The sequence below is a fragment of the Notolepis coatsorum genome, assembly GCF_963971535.1.
Source record: "Notolepis coatsorum genome assembly, chromosome: 7".
NCBI lineage: Eukaryota > Metazoa > Chordata > Actinopteri > Aulopiformes > Paralepididae > Notolepis > Notolepis coatsorum.
Genome location: NC_140171.1, coordinates 10,578,235 through 10,598,234, shown reverse-complemented (window position 1 = coordinate 10,598,234; position 20,000 = coordinate 10,578,235). Strand labels below are relative to the sequence as shown.

The following is a 20,000-nucleotide window of genomic DNA, read 5'->3' as shown; positions in this document are numbered from 1 at the left end:
TATACATTATTATTTTGTGTAAATTAGGTTGTACGCCGACCATCAAGTAATACTTGTTTAGTTTAGGAATAAGGGGCAGGTAGGCGGTTAGGTGGCCGAGCTGGATCGCCTGTTCGAATCCAGCTCACAGCTCCGGGGTTGTCACCAGCTGGCTGGCCGTCTGCACCAATACAATTGGCTGTATTGGAGGGTGGGAGAAGCTGGCGGGGTGGGTCCGGGTCGTTGTAAACAGCGACTCCTACAGTTCGGTCGGGGCGCCTGCTAAGCGCGGATAGACTTGAGTGGGATAGTGTGGTCCTCCCACACGCTACGCCCTCTCGATGAGAATCCGCGCTGCCAGGTGAAAAGAAGCGGTGATTGGCTGGACGTGTGTCGGAGGAAGCACGTGATAGCCTCCACTCTCCAGATGATCTGACTGTGGGGGGTAAGTGTGCAGCGACCAGGAAGGGACTGGGAATTGGCATACGACTAACATTGGGATGGGAGAAAATCGGAGGAAAATGGAGGGGAAAAGACCAATAAAAAAAAAAAAGGAATAAGGGGCAGGTAACTATAAGAATTATTCTTCTTCCTGCTCCTTTTGCCCATGGTATGGTATTCATGATGAATTCATGAAAAAAAACCCTATGATTGTATGTATGTTTCCATGTGGCAAATACAACTCTGAAATTGAATCTGAATCTGAATCTGAAAAGGGAAAACAACAGCCAACTTGTTTAGGGGGGTACTGCATCATCATGTCAGAGACACTGTGCTCGTGCCTGCAGGTTCATGGAGAACACGCTTCAGGAGGGAGCGTCATCGCAGTCATCTCGCCAGGCAGCTCGACAAGGCAATGGACGCAGCGCAGAGTTAACCCTTTCACTACACACTACAAACGGTTAGCCTTTCACTACCACACTACAGAAGGTTAACCTTTCACTACCACACTACAGAAGGTTAACCCTTTCATTACCACACTACAGAAGGTTAACCTTTCACTACCACACTACAGAGGTTAACCTTTCACTACCACACTACAGAAGGTTAACCTTTCACTACCGCACTACAGAAGGTTAACCTTTCACTACCACACTACAGAAGGTTAACCTTTCACTACCACACTACAGACGGTTAACCTTTCACTACCACACTACAGAAGGTTAACCTTTCACTACCACACTACAGAAGGTTAACCCTTTCACTACCACACTAGAGAAGGTTAACCTTTCACTACCACACTACAGAAGGTTAACCTTTCACTACCACACTACAGAAGGTTTAACCTTTCACTACCACACTACAGAAGGTTAACCTTTCACTACCACACTACAGAAGGTTAACCTTTCACTACCACACTACAGATGGTTAACCTTTCACTACCACACTACAGAATGTTAACCTTTCACTACCACACTACAGAAGGTTAACCTTTCACTACCACTACAGAAGGTTAACCTTTCACTACCACACTACAGAAGGTTAACCTTTCACTACCACACTACAGAAGGTTAACCTTTCACTACCACACTACAGAATGTTAACCTTTCATTACCACACTACAGAATGTTAACCGTTCACTACCACACTACAGAAGGTTAACCTTTCACTACCACACTACAGAAGGTTAACCTTTCACTACCACACTACAGACAGTTAACCCTTTCACTACCACACTACAGACGGTTAACCTTTCACTACCACACTACAGACGGGTAACCTTTCACTACCACACTACAGAGGGTTAACCTTTCACTACCACACTACAGAAGGTTAACCTTTCACTACCACACTACAGAAGGTTAACCTTTCACTACCGCACTACAGAATGTTAACCTTTCACTACCACACTACATAAGGTTAACCTTTCACTACCACACTACAGAAGGTTAACCTTTCACTACCACACTACAGAAGGTTAACCCTTTCACTACCACACTACATACGGTTAACCTTTCACTACCACACTACAGAAGGTTAACCTTTCACTACCACACTACAGAAGGTTAACCTTTCACTACCACACTACAGAAGGTTAACCTTTCACTACACACTACAGAAGGTTAACCTTTCACTACCGCACTACAGAAGGTAACCTTTCACTACCACACTACATAAGGTTAACCTTTCACTACCACACTACAGAAGGTTACCTTTCACTACCGCACTACAGAAGGTTAACCTTTCACTACCACACTACAGAAGGGTAACCTTCACTAGCACACTACAGAGGGTTAACCTTTCACTAGCACACTACAGCATGTTAACCCTTTCACTACCACACTACAGACGGTTAACGTTCACTAGCACACTACAGCATGTTAACCCTTTCACTACCACACTACCGAAGGTTAACACTACCACACTACATACGGTTAACCCTTTCACTACCACACTATATACGGTTAACCCTTTCACTACCACACTACAGACGGTTAACAGTCTGTAGTGTGGTAGTGAAATGGTTAACCTTATGTGGTGTGGTTGTGAAAAGGGTTACCCTTGCTGTGGGACAGTGAATGGTTAACCTTCTGTATTGTCACAGTGAAAGGGTTAACCCGTTGGTAGTGTGGTAGTGAAAGGGTTAAAGTGAAATTAAAACTTCAAAAACTTAAATTGCTTTGGATAAAAGTGTTATATCAATACATTTACCATTTACACTATTACACATTATTTCACTATTACACATTATTTCACTATTACACCACCATTAAACTGTTCAACACTATTACACTATTTAACTAGACTATGTTGGTGGAATACACCTTTCAAACTATTCAGATGGAATACACCTTTTAAATGATTTGGGTGGAATATACCTTTAAACATTTGGGTGGAATAAAGACATTAGAACATACACATGAAAGCGCCACGTCCAAGTGGGAATATCCTGGATTCTCCTGATGGATATTACTCAGGTAAAAATAACTTCCACTGAAGTGTTTATAGAGTTTATAATTTTTTTTTGCAAACATTCCATATAATGCTCACCTTGAAAGGAAATATTGTTTTATGCATGGGAGAGATGGGAGGCAAAATGAGAGAGAGAGATATAGTGTGAGAGAGAGAGAGAGAGAGAGAGAGAGAGAGAGAGAGAGAGAGAGAGAGAGAGAGAGAGGGGAGAGTGGGTGAAAAGAGAAAAAGAAAGAGAGTGAGAGAGAACGAGGTGTGTGAAGGATGAGTGTACATGTAAATTGTGGTGTTTACCTGTTGATCCTCGGTTCTTCTTGCCAACTGTCAGAGAGAGAGAGAGAGAGAGAGAGAGAGAGAGAGAGAGAGAGAGAGAGAGAGAGAGAGAGAGAGAGAGAGAAGATGGAGACGTATTTATAATTTAGATTTGACTTCTCTTTCTTCAGCTAGAAACAAACATTTAACACATCTAATTGAGGCTGTCAGGGAGTGGAACACAAACGAGGAACCGCTGATAGATAGAGGTGTTAGAAGAGAGAGAAATAACACGAGAAAATAACATGAGAAAACAGAAATAAAGAGGTGGATGTGTGAGAGAGAGAGAGAGAGAGAGAGAGAGAGAGAGAGAGAGAGAGAGAGAGAGATAGATAGATGATAGATAGATAGTAGATAGATAGATAGATAGATAGATAGATAGATAGATAGATAGATAGATAGATAGATAGATAGATAGATAGATAGATAGATAGATAGATAGAATAGATATTTCTATTTGAGAGCAATGGGCCCTCAAAAGAACTGAGCCTTTATCTTATCCATGCATAATAGACTACTCTACCCAGAAATCAGTGCTATTATACTGTAACCCCCCTCCCCACTTAACACCTTAACACAGATAGATAGATAAAGAGAGATATAGAGATATATCAAAAGAGAGGGGGAGAGATAGAGAGCAAAATAGAGAGATAGAGAGCAAAATAGAGAACAGCTAAATAGAGAGGGGGGAGAGAGAGAAAGAGAACAAAATAGAGAGGAAAGCTAAATAGAGAGGGAGGAGAGAGAGAAAGAGAACAAAATAGAGAGAGGGAAAGGGAGAGGGAGAGAGAGAGAACAATAACAAAATAGAGAGAGATATATAAGTATACTGTTATCATAGTGTGCAGGGACTGAAGCTGTTTGTAGCCCATCCATCAACTGCCAGCTTTGCAACTAACTTCTTTCTTTCTTCTTTCTCCTCTCCTCTCTCTCTCTCTCTCTCTCTCTCTCTCTCTCTCTCTCTCTCTCTCTCTCTCTCTCTCTCTTCTCTCTCTCTCTCTCTCTCTCTCCTCCCTCTCTGCCCCCCCCCCTCTCTCCCCTTCTCTGTATCTCTGTAATAACAGTCGGCTGGAGGCCCCTGTGCAGAAAGAGAGCCCAGTCTGAGACCCGCTGCACCACCAGAGAAACAAAGCCATATTCACTGTTCAGCCATCAATACTTTACAGCACCGGACTCTGTAAGTCAGTCAGACACAACACACACACACACACACACACACACACACACACACACACACACGCACACACGCACACACACACACACACACACACACACACACACACACACACACACACACACACACACACACACACACACACACTGTGACGACCCCCCTCCCCCACATTGTGTTGGCGTCCTCTCCTCTGGCTGGCAGAGCACAGCTGGGGGAGGCTCGTCAGGCTAATTGGGGCGCACCTGGGCCGGTGTGTCCCAGGCAAGATAATAGAGAGAGAGGCTGCTCTGGTCTCTGGCGAACTCCCCACATATCTGGTTCCTTTGATTCTTCTGTTGCGTGCTTTGGTTTTACACTTACAACACTCATGCTGCACACACACCACATCCACACACTGCACACTAGGGATGTGCATCTCCTCACTGAGGCCGATGCGATGTGCATCTCGATACGGTGGCAACGATACGATACATTAACGATACATTTGAAGCACCGGGCGATGCGATGCGATATGATTCACCCCCTGTTGAGATACGATACGATTCGATACGATTTGATTCAACATAATGCGATTCGGGGCGATACGATGCGATTCAACACGATGCAAATAATAATAATAATAATAATAATACAATTTATGGTATGACAGAGGATTTGGTTGTATTCCTTATATGCAGCTTATATTATTATTAAAAATAAAAGAATCTACTGTAAGACAATTTATATAAAAACTCTTGGGTGCCTAAGAAGACTTTTGCATAAACTGTCTTTTCTATCCACTTTAGCTAAAACACACGAGAGAGAGAGAGAGAGGAGAGAGAGAGGAGAGAGGAGAGAGGAGAGAGAGAGAGAGAGAGAGAGAGAGAGAGAGAGAGAGAGAGAGAGAGAGAGAGAGAGAGAGAGAGAGCCCCTCCCCGTCTGAGCGGCCGGCGACAGTTGATGATGTCACACACTAGACTAGGTCACTAGGATGCGTCAGATACTTTCCGACCGTAGCATTATTGTCAACAACACGGAGCTGGATGGATTGCATGAAGCGATATAATTAAGAAATGAATAACCAATAAATGTGAAGTTATCTTTGAACCCCTGTTGTCAAGCGTCTTCAATATACCCCCCCCTCCTCACTATGTTACTGGTGTTGCAGAGTCACTTTAGTTAGACACTATAGTTTAGCGTTAGCTGAACGGCTAACTGGCGTTAGCATGTTGGGCAATTCTATTCATGTCTCCTTGACTTCCACTGTTTGTTGATAACTGTGACGCGGCTCTCGCCTTATGTAGTAGCAAAGCAATAGTATCTGCTGTGTGTGTGTGCAGTCACAGTGCACTGCTGACAAGTGGATGAGAGGAAATTATATCAATGCATCGGTTTTGACCGGTGCAAAGACGCTACAACAAGATGCATCGCGAGTTCAGCCTGGCATTTTGCAGACGCGGACTTATTCCACCGGTGCACTTGCATCGTCAACGTGTATGCCGGCGCACCGATGCAAATCGATGAATCGTCACATCACTACTGCACACACACTGATACTCATTATATATTATTGGCTGCTGACTAGTTTAATTATAATACATTCTTTGTTATTTCTTAAATTTTGCCTGTGTCTCCCATTCTTGTGCGAGCTTGAGCCAGTTCGTAACACACACCCACACCCACACACACACACACACACACAGACACACACACACACACACAACACACACACACACACACACACACACACACACACACACAGACACACACAGACCTTTGTGATCACACTCTTGGTCAACTCTCACTCAGCAGAGATCTCTCCTGGCTGCCGGGGGGGGGGGTCTGGTGGCAGAGGTAAGGCTGAGGAGGAGCGCGCGTGGGGAGTTTCACACAGCAGCGTTATCAGATAGGAACACCGTTGTCGGAGGCTCCGCCTGGTGTATATTCTCTCTGGACTTTTTACCATCACTGATGCGTCAAAATACCACAGGAACGTGCAGGGAGGATATAACCAGGCGTGTTGCAGCGCTGGACCTCTCAGGGAACGTCCAGAGAGAATACACCCGGCGTGCTGCATGGCTGGACCTCTCAGGGAACGTCCAGAGAGAATACACCCGGCGTGCTGCATGGCTGGACCTCTCAGGGAACGTCCAGAGAGAATACACCCGGCGTGCTGCATGGCTGGACCTCTCAGGGAACGTCCAGAGAGAATACACCCGGCGTGTTGCATCGCTGGACCTCTCAGGGAACGTCCAGAGAGAATACACCCGGCGTGCTGCATGGCTGGACCTCTCAGGGAACGTCCAGAGAGAATACACCAGGCGTGTTGCATCACTGGACCTCTTATGGTGACATTTTATGTGGGTTGACAACCATTTAAATGTGCCGCATTAAACATTCACGTACCCACTCACTCACTAGGTGTGTGTGTGTGTGTGTGTGTGTGTGTGTGTGTGTGTGTGTGTGTGTGTGTGTGTGTGTGTGTGTGTGTGTGTGTGTGTGTAACTCAGTTGGGAATCTGTGTCAGGGCCTTAATTTAGATTCTGACGTATCATATCAGCATCATTGCAAGGTTCATTCAGCCCACGCAACACACACACACACACACACACACACACACACACACACACACACACACACACACACACACACACACACACACACACATACACACACATACACTGGTGTTTGGAGAGAGATGGATGACATGTAGAGGGTGAGCGAGCCACATATGAGGGAACAGAACAACAGCTGTCATAAAACATTCAGACACGGAGCAAGAGAGCAGGATGAAGAGGAGGAGGAAGAGGAGGAGGAGGAGGATGAGGAGGAACAGGATGAATTAGTGACTCAGGTAAATCGTTTTACAATTCACCATTTGTGAATTGTTTTACCGTCTTCTCCAGAGTCTGACAAGAAGATAGATACCAATTTCCTCTCTGTGCGTTCAGTAGAAAGCTATAGTCTAGCATAGCACAAATGAATGGAAGCGGATGCGGACCATTAGCCTAGCTTAAAACTCCAGAAGAGGGCTAGCTGGTCCGTGTTCCTTTAACAGAGTTCACAGGATTATGTCCTTAAACTGTTTCTTTCAGGAAACTGGATTTTGAGTTTACAGTATCAGCCTGATAACAGTTCATTTCCTGAGGTATTTTGGGGAGTTTGAAGGTGCGGCTGTGTGTGTGTGTGAGATAGATAGAGAGAGAAAGATAGAGAGATAGAGAGAAACAGAGAGAGAGAGTATGATAGAGATATAGATTAGATATGCTTAGCTTCTTCTCCGATGCTCTCTGAATCTACTCTTGTGCATGTCTTCATTTACATGTAAACAAGCACTCATACATACATAAAACATAGAAACACAGGAACAAACGCACATGTACACACACACGCACGCACGCACGCACGCACGCACGCACACACACACACACACACACACACACACACACACACACACACACACACACACAGAAAACACTTTGGTTTGAGGGCATGTATCTGTGTGTTGCATTCAAATTATGTATCTTCGTGAGTCATCTTATAGAGATAGAGAGAGAGAGATAGAGTGAGAGAGAGAGAGAGAGAGAGAGAGAGAGAGAGAGAGATAGAGAGGTAGTTCAGAATAAACTATGCAATTTTCCAACACAAGTAGGGAAACATCCATTGAAAGCTCTCATCTCATGGTGAGCTGCACAGTGCCATTGTACTGGAAATCAAAGCCCCAATCAGTGATCCAAACATAAACAAATCATAACCCCACCACAGCATGGTTTTTAAATATGAATGGATACATCTTTTCACTCTCTACTGAGTATACTGATTCAACAACTACATTTTAGTTTTCAATAGCATTTTTTGTATTTTGTGGTAAAATATCTGTTTACATTGCTATTATAAAAAATACCTATGTTTTGATTTACACTGAGCTAAGAACTTCTACAAATCAAACTCTTCATGTGAATATACCCCACACATTATGAAAAAAATAAGATTTTTATTAACACTAGAACAGCAGGCCTTGCAGACCTTTGTGATATGCAGCTTGTTCAAACGAGCCCATCTTCCCTCTCAGTGACGTGTTATCTGACAACAACGTTTAATTAATAATACATTATTTATTTATTAAATATTGAGTTTTGATTTTTTTTTTTTTTTTTAAACTGAGGTAGGTATATTACATTTTTAGAGACTAAAAAAAGTTACCGTTGGGTACCGGTATCGATTCACAGGTACTGGTACCGGTATCGGTTAAAATGTGAAAGGTACCCAATCCCTACTAATAATGTTACACATTCCTGCATCACAGTAACTTTGTATTGTTTTATCCACCTTCATGTTCAAGGAACAAAAGCCACATAGTTGGCCCCCAATTAGGGCTGGGCGATATGACTATATTTAAAAAATATCGGGTACAGTTTCAAAAGCCACATAGTGGGCGATCAGGAAACACTGGCTCCCCTTGATCTGACACTAACAGCACATCTGTCCTCCTGAGCAACATTCACCCTTTCACTGCAACACTACCAAATGGTTAACCCTTTCACTGTGACAATACAGATTGTTAACACTTCCACTGTCACACGACACATTGTTAACCCTTTCACAACCAAACTACATCAGGTTAACCCTTTCACTACCACACTACAGACGGTTCGGCAGTGAAGGGGTTAACCTTCTGTAGTGTGGTAGTGAAAGGGTTAACACTGTTTCTAGGAGAGGTCAAGGAGGCTGATTGATTGATTGAAAACTTTATTAACAGATTGCAGAATAGGTACAGTACAGTACAGGCTGTTCTAGTGTTCAGCTCTTTAAGTTCTTTCTCTTCAGTCCATGACTTTACACAGAACGAGCTGTGATTGGCTGAAACAGAGTGGAAACAGGAGCACTTTACCGACTCACCGCAGGACAAGTGGATTTTGAGTGGATTTTTCTCAGCGGGTAGTTCATTTTACAAAAGGTAACGCTACCCTTATGAATTATATGAATGTTTGTGTCTGTGAATAACTAGTCTAGGCTGGGCGGTGGATTCTGGAGAGAAGGTTGTACCGTAAACTCTCGCTTTGCATCGAAATATTCAAATGTTAAGGGTTCTTCTCAATATTATGATCAATATTAATGGGATGACTTTAGAACACGGTGGAGATGATGTGAAAATATTGTGTTTGTGAATGGTGTGTGTGTGTGTGTGTGTGTGTGTGTGTGTGTGTGTGTGTGTGTGTGTGTGTGTCAAGCTCTTGAATATGATTTGTATTCATGTATTCACTACTGTGTATTCAGCAGCCTGAAGGAGCTACGGACAAGCTGGTCACCCTGTCCTCTGTGTGTGTGTGTGTGTGTGTGTGTGTGTGTGTGTGTGTGTGTGTCTGTGTGTGTGTGTGTGTGTGTGTGTGTGTGTGTGTGCTTGTGCGTGCATGTGTGTAGAACAGGGAATACGAATATGTGTTATGTCCCATGTTTCCATATCCTAATATACACAACAACGTGTGTGTGCAACATGTGTGTATTTCTGCATCCGTCTGTGTGATTGTGCTCTCATCTGTGCACGTGTCTGTAGGCATTTCTGTGTGTGTGTGTGTGTGTGTGTGTGTGTGTGTGTGTGTGTGTGTGTGCATGCATGAAGATTTCCATTAGTATGTGTGTCACGTCTATGTGACCTAGGTAACCTGTGCAGGTGGTGACCTGACCCCGACCCCCACGACCCCTGTGTCAACTCTTCACCCCCCCACCCTCTATAACTCCCCCCTTAATGCTCTGTTCACACAATGAACTGTATTAAATACACAAAAGGCACGTAATGTCAGCCAAGGACCTGCACAATTAATTGATGGATTGATTAACAGTGCAGGTTGAGGTGAGGTCAGACTTTCAGCCGTTGGTGCATGTAGTGAGGATCAAGATGGCTGCAGAACAGATCTGTAGTGTGCTGTACTCATACCCTCCAGTAGGGGGACGGGGGACGGGGGACGGGGGGGTATAACAGTTGAGCGGCTAATGTGTCATCAGTCAGCATGGGATATCTTTCCATTGCTATGCTGAGGACACACACCTTTATCTCAGAACCGACTCGACCCCCTCTGCAGTCCTGCCCTCATCTACACCAGGGGTGGGCAACTTTGTATATGGTGAGAGCCACTAAATTTCCACACTCAATCTGGGGGGCCCGCATTGTTTATCGGCAGTCCCGCCAGTAGTACCCCATCACTCAAATAGCCCATAATAGTCACAGAAGATGTGATAAATAAGGCATATAAACTATTATAATTTGTTGTAACTTTGTTTTTAGTCCATTTCAAACGCATTTAGTAATGCTTAATGCGAAGCCCGGCGAATCCTGTGTGTTTTCCTGTCATTGCCGGTGCTCCATCGGTAACAACAGCGGACAGTTTATCAAACCCCCCCATATTGCTGCACGGTACTTTCAACAGTGTTGAATATGTCCATACTAGGGCTGACCCCTATTAGTCGAATAGTCGACTAATCGATCGAAAGGAGCCGTAGTCGACTGCCAACCTCTTAGTCGAATGCAAAAAAATATATATAATAATAATAATAATAATAATTATTATTATTATATATATATATATATATATATATATATATATATATATATATTTTTTTTTTTATAAATATTGGCCTGGGGCCGCATGGAGCGTTGGTGAGGGCCGCATGCGGCCCGCGGGCCGCCAGTTGCCCCTCCCTGATCTACACACTGACCACTTGCCTGGAGGAGATGAAGGCGTGGATGAAGCACAACTTCCTGCAGTTATTAAACAGCTTCAAGACTGAAGTCACCCCACATGAGGTCCGGTCATCCATCAGAACCAGCAGCACCTCCTCTGGCTGCAGGACATCTCTCCCCCTCAGCATCAGTCACACACCTCCACAGAGGCGGAAAAGCTTGTCCACACCTTCGTCTCCTCCAGGCGCGACTATTGCAATGCACTCTTCATCGGGACCCCTAGCAAAGAACATCCAGCTGCTTCCAGTGGGGCTGGGGGGCGATTCTGGCTCAAATGTGAATCACGATTTTTCTCTCTAAGAATTGAGATCACGATTCTCTCACACGATTCTTATTTTTTCAATGAAATCATTTATTGCACTCTTTCTTAAACAGACAACATAACATATATCAAAGTGCTTGACTTAAACTTAAACATAACATAATATGAAAGTGCTTGACTTAAACTTAAAAGTCTCTTGTAACATACAAAATAACTCAAGTCAGAATCGTCATCATTTAAAAAAGTTAAGTAAAAAGTAAAACTTTTTTTTTAAATATATATATATTTTTTTTATAAAAAAAAGAATCGTCATAATTTAGAAATGAGATTGCATAGGTCTATGAATCGAGATCGCAATTTTTTCCCGATGAATTGCCCAGCCCTAGCTTCAATACATCCAAAACTGTGCTGCTAGGATGCTGATGAGGTAATACGACCACATCACCCCCCATCCTCAAATCACTCCACTGGCTCCCTGTCTCTCTCAGGTTTGAGTACGAGGTCTCCCTCCTCACCTACCAGTGTATCCATGGCAACGCTCCTCCCTACTGTACCTCAAGGAACTTGTGGTAAATTCCCAAAACATAGATCTCATGATTAACTAATGTGTAGAAATACTTGGCCCTCAAAACAATAATTCATAGATTGTGTGTGTGTTTACATAGACTGATTGCCATTGTCGGCACACAGGTCGATTTACATATGGAGTGAGTGGTCAAATGACAGGAACCCAAGGGCCATCTGCCATGGCCTGGGAAGAGTTTAGGACAATGGGCTCTGTAAGATCGGGACAAAAGACCAAAAGGTCACGTAAACATGTTATCTCGCTGGAGTTTCCTGTGACACACACACATAGACTCACACACACACACATAGACTCACACACACACACATTCAGACACACACACACACACACACACACATAGACACACACACACACACACACACACACACACAGACACAAATAGACACACATACATATATATATATATATACACACACCCAGATCAGAGATATGAGCATTTTGTACTGATCTGAACTACAGTTTGCAGAAATTCAATGTCTACAATTAGTTAATGTGTCTGTGCTGTTTCCAATTTATGTTCAATTTGATTAATTGATGGTTTTATATTCTGATCTATTCTCTTCTATCCAGTTCTAATTTAATCTGTTATTCAGTTATATTCTATTCTAAAAGAATGATTAAAGTCAACAGACTTAGTGATAAAGAAATATATCTGTGTTTATGTGGGCAATTGTAATTCAAATATAGATATTAGGAAATGAAAATGATGCAATGTTTAAGGTAGATTGTTAGTATTAAACAAAGGACAGTATATATTGTTGACTGTAAGGACAGCCTCCGTTTGCAGTTATGTGAAGGGGGTTGGGCTATTAAGCCAAACCCCTATTTTTCAAATACCAGCTTAGCAGACCTGGGATTGGAGGAAAGAATTTGGTGACGTCATTCTGATGACATCACAAGATTATGCAGGTCTGGCTATAAGATCCCAGGTGTGATGGGGGAGAGGGACTCTGGAACAACCCAACCCACAGGACAAGACCTCTCCACCATCTCATCCAAGGCAGCAGGCAACAAGGACGAAGGACTTTTTGGAGGGAAAACCAACTCTTTGTTATCAAACAACAGAGACTTTCAACAACTCAACAACTAGCATTCTCTTCTTTAGTCTGGTTGTATCACTCACGGCATAGTGTTTGTGATCACAACTATAGCATTTTCTTATTGTAATTTGTATACACTCTTAAACTTTGATTAAACAACTGTTATACTACCTTCCTCCTAATTCCTTCTGCTTGCACCGCTCAGTTTGAAGAGAAGTGATTCCCAGAGCTTTAAAAGTATTGAATCACAACGCAGAGTACTAACGCAACCCGGTTCTGATCAGAGCAGAACCGAAATAGCTTGGGAAATCCACTTCAAACTCCTCCTCACTCCACAAACCTCCGCTCTGGAACTGCCAACATTCACAAACCTCCATGCAGGACCGAGCTCCGTACCCTGGGAGATCCGGCCTTCTGCTCGCCTGCTCTCAGTCTGTGGAGTGGCTTAAAAACCCACCTTTTTACTCCTATTCTTTTATCCTGCTATGCTTCTTTTTTATCTGTAGCATTACATGTTTTTAACCTGTAGCACTTTGATACAGTATATGTCAAATGTAAAGTGCAATATAAATTATTATGGTTAGGCATAACAAAAAATATTGTTTGTTTCCTGTTGGTTGTCAGCAGTGATGCCACAGATTACTTGTAAAAGTAATCTGATTACTGATTACTGATTACTCCTTTAAAAAGTAATCTAAGTTACTTTACTGATTACTTGATTATCAGAGTAACTTAGTTACTTTGAAAGTAACTAGGTTACGAAGTCGTCGTCGTTCCCCCAACAGTTTTTTTTTAAACGCTTTATTGAAAGTGCATAAATTGTTTTTAACTTGTTTCTCTGCACATAACGTAAATTGTTAAACTAGTGCTTCAGCTTCTGTACCATCAAGTATGGTAAAGCAACAGTCTATGATGCTCACAGCATTAGAGCAGCCAGCCAGTGGTTTTACAAAACCAGTGTATCACATCTACCAAATGCAGGCTGAACTATTCAATTATATCAACTGTAACTATTAAATTGTTTTTATAAATGTATCTCTATAAACATACAATCAGTCTCTCTTTAACATGTAAATTAACTGTAAATCTGGCAAATAAGAGCTTTTGCTCTGCCACCATCAACCCTCCTGTACCTAGTCGAAGCGTCGGCTAGTGTTGTGATTCCAGATGCTTTCAATGCAATTGGATGTGCTGTTTTTAGCGGTAGACAGTATTTTGTTTCCTATCCCTATTGGGGTGGAATTCTGAACAGAAACCGCAAAAGTCATCTTGCGGTTTCACTTTTAATTTTGCCAAGCGTTTTGGGGTGGAATTCTCCGACGACGGAGCCCTGCTGTCACACGATTGGCGCATATGTCACATGACGTGCTGTGAAGACCCGCCCTACTCTGCCTCTGATTCGCAGACTGTGGATGGGGAATGTGATTGGACCAAAGCAGAGTCACTCACAGACAGAGGGTCCAGTCACGCCGCGGGACACATTCTTGTATTTAACCCTTTCACTGCCACACCACGTCACTCCCAAATAAGAAAAACAGCTCAAAATGTATTTTTGACTGTCGAAAACGAAATAAAATACTGCATTCCGCCTGCATTATGAATTTATGATGAGATAGTAACGAAATAGTAACGCACAGCCACTTAGTAACGCGTTACTGGCATCACTGGTTGTCAGTTAAGGTCATGGGTAGGTAGGGATTTTTTATTTTATTTTTTTTCTTTCCCACGGCGACTATGGATAGGGAATTTCTTTATTTAATTAAAATGTTCACAACAACATGGATGCATGTACTCTGCCAGCATGTTTAATATCCATAATACTAAAGGTTTGACTAAGATTTCTATGAAACTTTATTCAAAAAAATGATTTTTCTTTTTATATAATTTTTTTTTAAACTCATAAAATATATTGGCTCGCACCTAAATCGGCAGGGTCGGTCGGCAACCGGAAACAAACCATAATTTTTTTTTAAGCCTTATTACATTATACATTACACATCTATCTTCTCGTCTCTCTCTCTGGAGAAGACGATAAGCTCATTTCCCAAAATGTTGCTGTGTTCCTTTAAGTTTCCTCCCTTGTTCCTCTCCCTTCTGTGATGTTACAAGCGTCCTGCCCCCCCCCCCCCCCCCCCCCCGACGCACCTTCCATTCAGCGGGTTCTATTCTCGTGTCCCCCCCCCGTCTCTCGTGCCTCAGGGTTCCCCCCCCCTGAAAAGACCACACGGTTCTAGCAGCACGGCGATGCCCCATTCTCTCCTCGTCTCTCCGTCCGTCTCCCCATCCGTCTCTCTCTCTCTCTCCCCCTCTAGCCTCGTCTCCCTCGCTCTCTGAGCTGCTTTAAACCCAGAGTTCAACCTCCAAAACCAGCGCCGTTCTAATTTACCCTGTCAATCTCTGTCTCCTGTTCTCTCTCTCCAACAGACACGCATATACCCACGCGCACACGCACACACACACACGCTCACACACACAGACACACAGACACGCACTCACCCACACACACACACAAACAGACACACGCTCACACAGACACACAGACACACACTCACACAGACACACAGACACACACCTGTTTGAAATTCAGAGCTGCTGCAGAAATACTCCACTCCAATTTACAATGTGGACTGAAAACACATAGCAGTACAACGCAGTCATAGAAACACAGAAAGAGAGATAGATATAGTGATAGATATAGTGATAAGAGAGAGAAACATAGATATGAAAAGAGAGAGGGATATATATATATATAGTAATAGAGAGATAGACACATAGATAAAGGGAGATACAGATAGAGAAAGAGAGAAAGAGAGGGCGAACTTGGGTCGTCCGTCCAGTGGAATGTTAATGGTCCAGAAGCTGTAGAGTTGATGAACTGATGACCTCAGAAGGATTCCAGCCGGAATCAGAAGCAGGTTTTTTTCTGCCCAGTCTGCATAATAATGTTCTCTCAGTCCGTCTCACCGCCGTCTGCCGCCACATTCATATTCACGCCATTATAACATTATTATACATATCACAATTTCACCGTGTTCCTCGGGCAGAAGCGGAGCCCGCAGCCGCCGCTGTCGGGCGAAGAGCTCGTTATCTCCGGAGGAGTCGACTTCCAAGGAATGAAGAAACACGTTCTCGTGTTCCTACAGACGCTACTCTGTTAGAATTACACCAAGCTCATTATTATCATGTGCTCTCGTTCAGTGGTGGGAAGTAACTAAGTATTTTTTACTCAAGTAAAATGTTTTGCTAACTTGTACTTTACGTGAGTATTTTCCTTTTAGGGAACTTTGTAGTTTTACTACACTACATTTCAAGGGAAATATTGCACTTTTTACTCCACTACATTTATCTGAACCCATCAGTTACTAGTAGTTACTTTGAAGAAACGTATTTTGCATAGAAAACATATTATATAAAAATAAAAAAATTATGAAGATTGTATATTTGAAGCCTGTCAACTTCAAGAGGACGTGATCAGAGCAGCGTACCTGGACCACATACCACTTTAACACAACCTAGATACACAAACGTTGTGTAGAATGTACACTTTTAGAGAGAGAGAGAGAGAGAGAGAGAGAGAGAGAGAGAGAGAGGAGGAATGGGAGATAGACCGGGGAAGACATTCGGCAAAGATCACCGGGTCCGGGAGTCGAACCCGGGTCGGCCGTGCTGCTGTATGCAGTGCGCCACTCGGGCGCCCTATCTGAGTATTTCTACTTTTACGGAACTGTGTACTTCTTCCACCACTGCTACAGTATCTTTACATTATACCAGGGATGTGTCCTGCATGTATTTTGACCTACGGGGGGGCTGGAGTCCAGCGGCCGTTGAGTTTATACAGGTGTCGATTAGGCTTCATGGTGTGTCCAGCGGCTGGGAACTTCTACATGTGTAGATTGGGCTCCATGGTGAGTCCAGCGGCCATTGAGCTTCTACATGTCGCTGCTGTCGGGACAAAACCTCATAACTCCATTTTTTGAATTTTTTTTTATTATATAAATCAACTCCGTAGATCATCCTCCATATGTGTGTGTGGGTTTTACAAAGTTTAAACAATGGAAAAGCATTACACCGATCATCTGTCTAAACCTCCTAACTCTATTCACCCTCAAATCTGTGTTAGTTTTTTTCATCTGCTGAAAAGTTGGGTTTTTGGAGTTATGAGGTTTTGTCCCGACAGCAGCGATGTGTAGATTGGGCTCCACGGTGAGTCCAGCGGCCGTTGAGCTTCTACATGTGTAGATTAGGCTCCATGGTGAGTCCAGCGGCTGGGGAACTTCTACATGTGTCGATTGGGCTTGTAACACAGCAGCAGTGAATCCTGTTAACATTTCATATAACAAGTATATAAATATCTCAAGGATTCAAGGCTTTTCGTCCAACAGCAGATGATGGTAATCTTCCCGTACTTCTGATATTTGAGCTAAATGCAGTCCTTTCTCTCTCTCTGCACACACACACACACACATGCACACGCACACACACACACACGCACACACACACACACACACGCGCGCGCACACACACACACACACACACACACACACACACACGCACAGGTACAAGTTGGTGTCAATCATGCATGCTCAGCATCCCAAATGTCACCAGATTCTGACATTCTCTCTGCTCACAGCGACACAGCCTGTTCCTCTCTTGCTTCCATCTTGCTCTCATCATCTCTGTCTCTCTCTCTCTCTCGTTATCTCTCCGTCTCTCTTGCTTCCATCTCACTCTTTCACTCCCTCTCCCTCTCTCTCAGTCTCTCACTTCCAACTCTCTCTCTCTCTACCTCTCTCGCTTCTATATTGCTCTCTTTCTCTCTCTCACTTCCATCTCTCTTTGTCTCTATCACTCCCTCTTTATCCCTCTATCCCTCTACTGTATCTCTCTCTCTCTCCCTCTTTGTCCCCCTCTCTCTATCCTCTTTCCGTGCTCCTCTGCTTCTATTTATTCTGCTATTCTGGGATCTTTTAGTTCGATTTATTTGTTTAGATAACTGAAAAGTATACACTGATCCCACAGATAAACAACCGCCCCCCCCCCCCCACACACACACACACACACTCAGACACACACTCAGACACACACACACACACACACACACACACACACACACACACACACACACACACACACACAGAGAGAGACACACACAGAGAGAGAGACACACACAGAGACACACACACACACACACACACAGACACACAGAGAGAGAGACACACACAGAGAGACACACACAGAGACACACACACACACACACACACACACACACACACACACAGTAGGCCTGATTAAATAGCGCCTAATTAATCTGCACTCTTATCAGCCTGAGAGCGGATTCGCTAACACAATCACCCAGAGGTAATATCAATATTAATACCTACATCAATAATTAAAATTACGTGGAATCTCAAAGATAAATAAAAAGATTAGATGGGAAAAAAGAGTCAAATAGAAGTAGAAAGCCATGTCTGAGGAGAAGTAGAAAGACATGTCTGAGGAGAAGTAGAAAGACATGTCTGAGGAGAAGTAGAAATACTTGTCTGAGGAGAAGTAGAAATACTTGTCTGAGGAGAAGTAGAAATACTTGTAAGTAGAAAGACTTGTCTGAGCAGAAGTAGAAAGCCATGTCTGAGCAGAAGGAGAAAGACATGTCTGAGGAGAAGTAGAAATACTTGTCTGAGGAGAAGTAGAAATACTTGTAAGTAGAAAGACTTGTCTGAGCAGAAGTAGAAAGCCATGTCTGAGCAGAAGGAGAAAGACATGTCTGAGGAGAAGTAGAAATACTTGTCTGAGGAGAAGTAGAAATACTTGTAAGTAGAAAACCATGTCTGAGAGAAGCAGATTGACTGACATTGACTAGCCCCTACTGACTTCTTCACACGCTTGTTTGTTTTTTCCTTTTCGAGGGCAATGCCCGAACCTTTGTTACACTGATGGATTATACCTTTTTATGGATTATACCTTTTTTATGGATTATACCTTTTTTGTGGATTATACCTTTTTTGTGGATTATACGCTTTTTCGTGGAACATACCCCCTTTTTGGAATATTTCTATTCCTACATGAACTATATAAAGACATGTTCAGGCTCCTGTTAACATATTTGCATAGAATAATTGTCCCTTTTTAGGATAATGGACAATTAGAGGCCGGAATGTAGGAGCCATTCTTGAGTTATTTAATCTTTGAGTTTGTATCATGCAATTATTTTAATTATGAAAAAGCTTTTACGAAATATGAAAACGAAAACTGATAATTTGATTGACAAGTCATGATATTATTTACACTGATTATCTTATTGTAACTATTCTTATGATTTGAAACTATGTGCACTTTCCCTTTAAAGAGACCTACCTGAGCTATCCACCTGTGTAGTTTACCTTGATAAGGGGTGGTGGCTTGCGTGGGAGACGGGGACCGGGAAAGCAAACAGTTTTTGTACCGCACGCACAGACGCACTGCACGCAACGCACGCATGTATTAGATATACGAGTTTTGTTTGTTTTGCTTATTAGAAATAAATGATTGATTCATTGTGACAGCCAAACGGATGGATCAGAATCTTTATTATGTGCGCATAGACTAAAGCTATCCCCGGAGTGGAAGTGGCAAATACGAAAGACAAAATTGTTTGTAAATAGCCACTATAGAGAGAGACATGTCTGAGGAGAAGTAGAAAGACATGTCTAAGCAGAAGTAGAGAGACATGTCTGAGGAGAAGGAGAGAGACTTGTCTGAGGAGAAGTAGAAAGACATGTCTGAGGAGAAGTAGAAAGACTTGTCTGAGGAGAAGGAGAGAGACATGTCTGAGCAGAAGGAGAGAGACTTGTCTGAGCAGAAGGAGAGAGACTTGTCTGAGCAGAAGGAGAGAGACTTGTCTGAGGAGAAGTAGAAAGACATGTCTGAGGAGAAGTAGAGAGACATGTCTGAGGAGAAGGAGAGAGACTTGTCTGAGGAGAAGTAGAAAGACATGTCTGAGGAGAAGTAGAAAGACTTGTCTGAGGAGAAGGAGAGAG

At 43.0% G+C, this 20,000-nt stretch overlaps 1 protein-coding gene across 1 annotated transcript in view; it reads right to left on the bottom strand.

The window, feature by feature from the left end:
• Positions 1-20,000, bottom strand: part of sdk1a (sidekick cell adhesion molecule 1a) — a gene marked incomplete at its 5' end in the record, with an annotated part of 439,376 nt that overhangs the window by 279,395 nt on the left and 139,981 nt on the right. The window contains 1 exon segment of the mRNA XM_084319476.1: positions 3,187-3,213. Coding sequence (XP_084175602.1) covers positions 3,187-3,213 — 27 coding nt within the window.